Genomic DNA, 8,686 nt, shown 5'->3' on the forward strand with positions numbered 1-8,686 from the left:
GTCTATAAATTACTACTTTAAATATCTGTGAAGGCTCCTCGGAGACCATCACCCCCCGAAGTGCACATATAGCCATGATATATATTCTAGAGGCTTTGGCACCCTCTGCAGGATTTCACGAGCAGGGCCAAATTAAAATAGTCCAGACGTCATTGATTGAACCTCGTGCTTTACAATGTCTAAATGCACCTCTAGATGGGAATTTCATATTTTGTCCACTGACTCAAACTGAACACCACAAAGACTCAATTCATACCATTTTAGATTCTGGCCTATTAACACCGAGGACTTTAGCAGAGTCCATCTCAGCTGGAGAGGCACTGAGGCCAGTTCTATATCAACCACATCCACACACATTCAATGACCAAAGGCCAGTTCTGCAAACAGTCTTGTTAACGTGGCAGTGATGTGTTAAGCAGCGCGCACGTTCATTTCAAATCGACACATCAACTTGAGACCCTGTTTTTGGCCGTTTGGATCTCTAGATGGCACTGTGGCCATGAACCAATCTGCTAAATAATGACATCATTCCTCATCAGCTACTGAACTAACGGCGTTTCCTGTTTGAAGTTTAATCATCAGCTTCTGTTAATTATACTGTTGTCATGGTATCAAGAATCAATCAGATACATGAACACATTGGCAAGAAACCAGAGTAATATGGAAGCACAAAGTGGAACAGACAGTAGGGAGCTTCTGGACTCTGATGAAACCGCTCCCACGAAGCATTATCAAGCTGCGTGTTGAAGCTGCACCCTGATGAGAGCATTCGCTCGTTACAGGATGAGGATCTAAAAACTTCATGGTCATTCGCTGCCCTTTAAGACCAAATGACATTTATAACGAAGGACACAGATCAGCTTGGGATAATTTAATGGAGCAGATTTTCTTTAACAGAGACGTTGTTTATCGGGTAAATTTATCCCATCTTTTCAATTTATCTTCAACAAACTGTCTGCACTAAAAGAGTGAGGCAAGTTGCAGAATTCTGAGGCGACCATGTTCTCAGATGGATATTGGATCATTCAGTTAAATAACAAAAGACAAACAGCATTCGACTTTCTCCAAAAAAAGATTTATTGAACGACTTTCTTGTTTGCAGCTGAAACCTGGGGAAAACAAAAGACAAAAAAACAACATTAAGCATATTCAGAAGATGAAAAAGCCATCAGAAACTACACACAAGGGGGAAACATGCATCCTGCCAGTTGTGTGCAGCAGACAGGCGGGCCGGGCCCAGGTCTGCTCATCTGCATACTGCTCATTAGCATGGGTAAACAAGGAGAAAACTGCTGCCATACGGCAGAACTTGCCAAGCATGAAATTCCCTCCTCATGCTTCCCCCCTTTACCCTTGGATTATCACATACGCTGCTGCCTCGCTCCTGATTTTTGACATGGCTAGACAGAGACTTTTCTGTTAGCGTAGCGCAAACTAATAATTCTAGTAGTCTGCCATAAAGGATACGCAACTCACTTTCCTGGCAGAGATAAAGGTTTGCCTGAGGACACGTGCTTTAAAAAGCATTGCGTGTTGACATGACACCAGGGCCGTGTACTCCCGCTACAGACAAGGTGTCACATCAAAGCAAAGGGATGATATTTGTGTGATCAGATGTGCTTAAGGCACCACCCCCGGAGCGTCTGTATGTCACACAAAATGGCAGCGTATCATTCAGTTGTTGAAACCAACCTTTGCCTGACCAGCATGAGGTTGCGATGACATTCATTAGATTTTAAAGCACCAGGATGCTCTCTCCCCTTTGACTATTTTATTCCTTAGCAAAACATAGGTGGAGGGAGATCTGGTTGGATTCAGTCCACAAGCAGCTGTGTTGTTTATGGAGGACAGATATAACAGCACAACAGAGAACTCAGTTGTGTTTATGAAACGTTTCAACTGAAATGTTTGCATATTAATCAAGGACATTGTCTAATATAGACAACTGCGAATGCTAATTCTCTACATGGGTCACAGATAAACTGAATACAAGCAGTGCGTTTAAAAAACTTGAAGGTTCATCACGAGATGACATCCTGCAGCAAACCCAAAATATCAAAGACACGTATCACTACATGATTTACATAATTGTAAGGAGTCATGAAATTTTTTGCTGTTAAAACAAAATTACAGTTTGAGGACAGGCAGACAATCACTATATCCCCTGCATTATATACCAAGGGTGGTGGTGGTGGTGGACAAGTGATGAGTCACAGTGAAGGTAGTTAACAGGGGATAGCAATTAGATTCATGTTACACTTGATTTTGACAAGCACAACTTGTCAAGTTGTTAATTATAGGCAAACATAGCCAACAGTACCAGTATCACTCATTAGTGATCATATGTAGCAGCAATAGTGATTTGTCTTTTTAAATACAACATTGTGAGTGACAGACATAGTATTGTAATTAAACTATTTCGCCGGGGTATAAAATCTGACCCTCGAATTGTTTTCCGTCAAAGCCATAGTTTGTTGGATTCTTCCATACACAGGGTATGCAGTACACCATATTAAAAAGGTCAGATACACTATGGTAAATACAAACTGGATATGGTGACAATAATTCTCAACATAGTTTTTGTGGTAAAAAGACAATAGGCTCTATTACCCAAGTTCTGTTAATGGGCTTCATATGCCTGAAAAAGTGATGGTGCATCCAAGACACGTGCAATAATAGTATTTTTAAAAAATATATCAGATTAGTTATGATACCATGAATAGGTATGCTCTGATTTTTTAAAATCCAAGTAATCAAACTATGATGTTACTTGTGTGTTAAGATAAGGGAAGACAGATTAGTTTCTCACCTGGCCGGCAATTCTGTCCAGGTCTCTGGTTCCCTGGGAGGTTAGTCTACGACCACTGAGAAAAATTGAACAGAAACAATTAAAACGTGAAAATACAAAAACGCATCAACCACATGAGGGGGTCAAAAATCATTCACAAAAAGCTTAATACTTCAATAACTTCCTCTTTACACAACATTAACAGTATTACAGTCACAGGATGATCAATTCTCCATCCAAAAAGCATTCAACCACAAACCAATTCAGAATGAAATGTAATTTTTCTGCCAACTTGTACTGAATAAAACTAACAATTACATTTTTGTTACAGACTCACGGAATTATTAATATTGTGCAGAGCAAAATACAACCTCGCGTTTTTAGAGGTTTCATAGTTATTGGGTATTGATGGGTCTGTTTCTCATGCTTCTACATAGATGAAATGCAGGTGGGGGAAAAAGAGCTATGGCTGAGTATTGCATGTAAGAGTGGGAGTGTGTGTAAACTACAAAATTATCATGTATAGGCCAACTTGATCATGCCAGCTTTGTCTGCATGTACAATGATACATATCCTAAAAGGCTCCAGTTAAAAATCCACAAACCTCTTCAAAGTGAACTTGAGTTTTGAGAACATACTGTCAACGAAACAGGCCCTAAATTCAATTAAATAGTTCCAGCTGTAAAGACCCAGGATATGCGTACCCGTTGGGATCCTTCTCGACCATCTTGAGCAGCTCCAGGGCCTGCAGCACCTTGCGAGCCACGTTCTTAGATCCTACACTGTAGTGGGCAGGGCACACACCGTTCCTCTTGCGACCTCCATAGATCTTGGTCATGGAGCCAACACCAGCCCCTCCACGGAGGTACAGATGGCGGACTGTGGATGCTGAAAGAGCAGAGGAAATGGTGTCAGAATCACTTGGTGATTTACTTCGGGCTTCACTCTCAACATTAAATGCAAATGATTGGACGTGTGGGTTTGTGGTCTCAGTGTAACATCAATACAATTAGTGCTGTTTAATATTTCATGAGCAAAGCACTTAGGCAAGAGTGAATAAGTTGTACATCATCATTAAGCATTTGGTCTAATCTTGCGTCCACACATTTAAATTGTAGGACCTAAGAAACCAGTCACACATTCACAAGGGGTGGAATACAGTCACTTGTACTCCATTATAGCCATGACTTATCAAGTCTCAGTGACAGACCTGAACACATTTAGTAAAAACGAAACTAAAACCATACATGACTAGATATCAGAACTGGGGTTTTGGTTTTCCAGTGAAACCCACACAGCATTTATAACAGTATCCACTACAATGTGACAATCTTGAAACATCTAAACAACCCTATAATAAATACAGCGAGTCCTTCAGAGGGACAGCAGCAACAATGCCATGTGGTTGATACAAGTAGTTTTTGTTAAAAATTAAAAAACTATGTAAACACTTGTCAACAAATCCAATACACTTGGTAGTGGTATAAGAAAATATTGTCACACATGAGCATTAAGAATTGTGATAGTGAATTCATGACTTGTATTTCTACGTAATTTACACTCAAAGATTTATGACAGACAGTTGATCATTTTGTGGGGCTTCAATCCCTGAGCACAAGATAATGTTGAAATCCCTCTGCATCCATTTGTCTCTTCAATCCCAGTGTACATTTGTGACAATAAATTGCCTGTACATCATCATACATTGAATTGATACCCAGGTAACATGCTGACACATTGCATTTACAGATTCTTGCCAATACAGCGCCTAACTTTGTTAAAACAAAAAGATACAAGCATTTCAGAAAATGAATGAGCCTGAACACTCAAGACTTACCGGTTCTGATGTAGAACCAGTTCTCATCACTGGGGGCCAGCTCCTTGTGCTTGCCCAGCTTGACGAGGTCCACCCAGTCAGGCACCTTCAGCTTTCCTGACCTGGAGTAGGAGAGGAGTCAGGGTGATGTTAACCACAACTAGCTTCTATAGAGATGTTTGGTGTGCAGAAGCCATTTACATCAGTATTATACGATGTATTGGCACAGCATCCAAAAAAATAAACGTTTTAGGGAAACAAAACAGTGGGCGGATTATTCATAGTTATACCAGAATTAAAACAAAATACTCACTTCTTCAGGAAAGCCGCCAGGGCTCGGACAAACTCCTGCTGGTTTACGTCTTTCACTGTGATCCCTGGCATCTGAATAAGAAAACACATCAGCGTTACTCCACACTTCCTCTGAGATACATGAGAAAGAGCATAAGATGGCACATATCAGCCCAAGTATTTAATATATATATTAATATACTTCAGCCTGGAGCTGTGTCCGGTAGAAAAACGTGATCTAGATGAAGTCAACTGTTGCTTCTATGGATATTCAATGTGTGAGCATGTCTGAATCGCTCCAGTTTGCTACAGATGATGTACAATTACTCTCAGAGATGAACAAACTCAATATAAACCACACAAAGCCACATTTATGTCAGATATAAGTAGACACTGGGCAGCACGCTTTCCCCCGGCACTAGCAAAGCTAGCAGTTACATGCTAGCTATCGTAGCTGTCTTTAGAGAACCCTTTACAGTCGTGAAACCGTACCATTAGTCAATTCATGGCTATGACAGCAACATGCAATGTAAAAACCAACGTCTGCTGTTTCTGAATACTTAGTCTATTCAGAATTTCGGCAACAAACGCAAGGCTACATCGCGAGTTAGCCGCAAGCTAGCAGGCCTCAAAGCGGCAGCATGGGGGCAGCCATGACTGAGACCGACGGTGGAAGAGCAGCACTCGAGCAAAATCCTCGTCAAAAAACTACTAAACGCTTCTAATGTCCACACAACAGCTCGCCGGGTTTATGCAGCTACACTTTATATCCCACCTGACCGCGTTTCGAGGCGAAATGGTGGAGTTTTGACGTATTTTAACGTGAAATGACGGGAAAGGAATAACAGCGCTTTACCTTGCGTGCGGACAGCGAAGGGAAGAGGGTGCGACGGGGTTTCCAGCCCCTGTTTAACTGGACAGATCTCGTTTAGTCACGCGAGACTTGGGCTTTGTTTTTTCAATACTACTACTACTAATAATAATAATAACCAAAATAATAATAATAATAATGACGATGATTATTATTATTATAGATTTAATTTATATAGCACTTTTCCTTTCAATGTTACAAAACAGTAAAAAGATAGAACTTCTTACAGAAAATGAATAGAACAGAAATAAATAGGATTACTGTAAATAAGAACCAATGTCAATTTTCTTGCAAAAGTTTCAATAAAAAAATAAAAGTTTTAAGGAGGTATTAAAGAAGTTATAGAGAAGTGGAGTGAATTCCATTATACAGGGATAAAAGACCCATCTTTTTGTCACCTTAAAAGTGAGCAATACAATTTTAAAATACAGCAAAAAATAAAGTGGCAGGGAGCCAGTGAATAGGCAGAAATACAATTTTTTTTTATCTGAACTTATTGTTCTGCGGTAAAATGTCTTTAGGACCATAAAATGAGACTAAGAAGTAATTCTGTCAATCTCTGGGTGTGTATTATTTTGTGAAATCCCCCTCGGCTTGGCTCTGTACGACCCTGCCTGCAGCATGGAGCTTGGCCCTTTGGCAGACAGTGAGGAAATGATTTGTAGACACAATGATATGCTTGAGTGATTTATTTTATTTTTAATTTTTTTGAAATACAGGCATATTTTTCCGAAGACATAACAGTCAGTCCTACACTTCAATGGATCTCCTTTACATGTAAAGCAAAAGTAGCACACAGCATCAGTTCTCAGTACATTTTCAGGAGTAGCACCACCCTGTGTGTTGTGGTTCTCATTAGAGCTCATATTGCTGGAGAGTATCATGTACTATTGAGTGAACTGCCTAAGATCACAGGACCTCTATGGATAATTTTAAGTACAAGACTAAAGGCGAGGGTATAGATTCCCTCTGTTCACATTTGTCAGCAATATAGTTCAATATGTTCCAAAGTTATTATACAAAATGAGTGTATATTTTGTCCCATGGCACAATTCTTTCTAGATAAGACTGTAAATGTCTTTGATAGCTCTATTCATCTTTATTACCTCCAACTCATACCCACTCCATCAAAAAGCACACTGCCTTCAGAGTTCAGAGCTCCTTATTATATTCTTTTATCTCTCTCATATTAAGGGAAAATTGGAGAAATCAAAGAAAATCTGAATGAAAAAGGGTTTTTACTATAAAAATGAAAGAGAAAAAGTGTGTGTGTGTGTGTGTGTGTGTGTGTGAGAGTCCATGCACATGTATGTGCATGCGTGTGTGTACCTTATTTACATATTTCCCTGGCCGGCCGAGTGTTGCCCTTTGCACATCTCAGATGGAAAGGGCAGCCATGCTCCAACATTGACACAATTGATATGTTTGCTGAGACAGGAGAGAGAGGTCGGAGGCAGGTGGATAAGTAGAGGTCTATGAATCAGGTTTACTCTGTCAGTGGGGGGGGAGACAGTTAGGAGTGAGAGGTGCGAGAGAAAGAGAGAGAGAGAGAGAGAGAGAGAGAGAGATCCTGGAGGAAGATAAAGAGGCAGCCGATTATAGAGCTTTTTATAAACTATCTGCGTCATCGCAGGGCTTCACAACAGGTAACTGGGTCTTTTTATCCTAATTTACTTCTTTGATGTAATACCAACATAATGGCGCTCACTGACTTTTCTCTAAATGCCAGCGACCGCGCTGAAACGCTTTGGCCCCCATCGCTCGAATGATGCTTCAAAGAGCTTAATTGATTAATTAAAGCAATTAATTACACTGAGAGTGACCAGCCGCCAATATGAATTGAAATCTCACACAAGGTGGATTAAGCTCCATTAATTACTTCAGTAAATCAATTTTGCCGAGGCCCCTTCAAGTGTTGAGACAGGAAACAACTGTGTAGAGTGATTATGAAGCGGTATAAAGAGCTTATTCTGTGTAGTCATGATTATTATGGAAAAGTGACGACTAACACCAAATGTTCTGAAAAGGTCAAACTAATTACTTGGAATGGACAGGTGGCAAATCTTCTATTTTGACATTTCATCCACTCCACTTTATGTGAGACTATTGTTTGAAAAATGCACTGGAATTAGCTGCCAATCTTTTTTGAATACCTTTGCTGGGAATTACTCATCGGGGGGAGCGCGTGCTCGTGAGACTGAGTGTCAGCGTTTCGTGTATTTCCACGTAGACGTCCAGGTCTATTTGCGTTCCGGAGAGTGTGAGCGTGTGAATGATGTCCGGCTCGCCAGCGGGCGACGAGAGGCGAGACAAAGACAAGAAAAAAGAGGAGAGTGTGATAACAGTGTGTTGCCACCCAGCTTGGTGCTTGTTGCTCTGTGTTTGCATGGTGCTCACATTCTCAGTGGAGAAGTTCTGTCAAGTCTGGTCTCGGGCTGACCTTTTCACTCTCCGGGCACGTTTACAGCTCTCCAATAGCTATCAAAATAATCTAGTTTCCTCCTGCCCATCTCTGTGCCCCCAGCACAAACCTGCATCATAACCTGCATCCTGTATTCTCTCTCCCTCTCCACATCTGTGCTTCCTGCTTCTCTTGCTGACTGTTTTTTATTATTCTGACCGATGCCCTTATGCTTAACCTCAAAATTTTCCTCCACCCTTTATCACTGCATTTGTATGGTCCACCATTCTTTCGATGATGCGGCTGAGAGCTGCAGGGGCAGAGTGTGTTGAAAGAGACATGTGGGAACATAGGGAAGGGGTGCTAACTAGAGTGGGAGTGAAAGAGATTTAATTTCATGAGCTTCAATGTGTTTCTCTTTATTTTACTCTCTACAGTAATGGCTTTTTAAACTGTAGTCAAATATATTCTTTGCTTTTATCATCCTCTGTGTCTCTCTCTTTTTAATCTCCCCTAGAT

At 40.7% G+C, this 8,686-nt stretch overlaps 1 protein-coding gene across 1 annotated transcript; it reads right to left on the reverse strand.

The window, feature by feature from the left end:
* Positions 1-1,056: 1,056 nt before the first annotated feature.
* Positions 1,057-5,834, reverse strand: rps19 (ribosomal protein S19). Its single transcript, XM_035164456.2, has 6 exons — positions 5,752-5,834; positions 4,918-4,988; positions 4,626-4,726; positions 3,493-3,676; positions 2,810-2,864; positions 1,057-1,109 (listed from the first exon to the last, which is right to left on the reverse strand). The coding sequence occupies exons 2-6, from the start codon at positions 4,986-4,988 to the stop codon at positions 1,077-1,079; spliced, it is 444 nt and encodes a 147-aa protein (XP_035020347.1). The 5' UTR covers positions 5,752-5,834; the 3' UTR covers positions 1,057-1,076.
* Positions 5,835-8,686: the final 2,852 nt, after the last annotated feature.

The sequence above is a fragment of the Hippoglossus stenolepis genome, chromosome 8, assembly GCF_022539355.2.
Source record: "Hippoglossus stenolepis isolate QCI-W04-F060 chromosome 8, HSTE1.2, whole genome shotgun sequence".
Taxonomy (NCBI): domain Eukaryota; kingdom Metazoa; phylum Chordata; class Actinopteri; order Pleuronectiformes; family Pleuronectidae; genus Hippoglossus; species Hippoglossus stenolepis.

What these genes read in the sequence shown, in the direction of transcription:
- rps19 (XM_035164456.2), bottom strand. Translation starts at nt 4,988, where the DNA reads ATGCCAGGGATCACAGTGAAAGACGTAAACCAGCAGGAGTTTGTCCGA. An exon ending in CTGGCGGCTTTCCTGAAGAA is followed by an intron (nt 4,727 to 4,917) that starts GTGAGTATTTTG and finishes CTCCTACTCCAG; the next exon opens with GTCAGGAAAGCTGAAGGTGC. An exon ending in GTCGAGAAGGATCCCAACGG is followed by an intron (nt 2,865 to 3,492) that starts GTACGCATATCC and finishes AATTTTTCTCAG; the next exon opens with TGGTCGTAGACTAACCTCCC.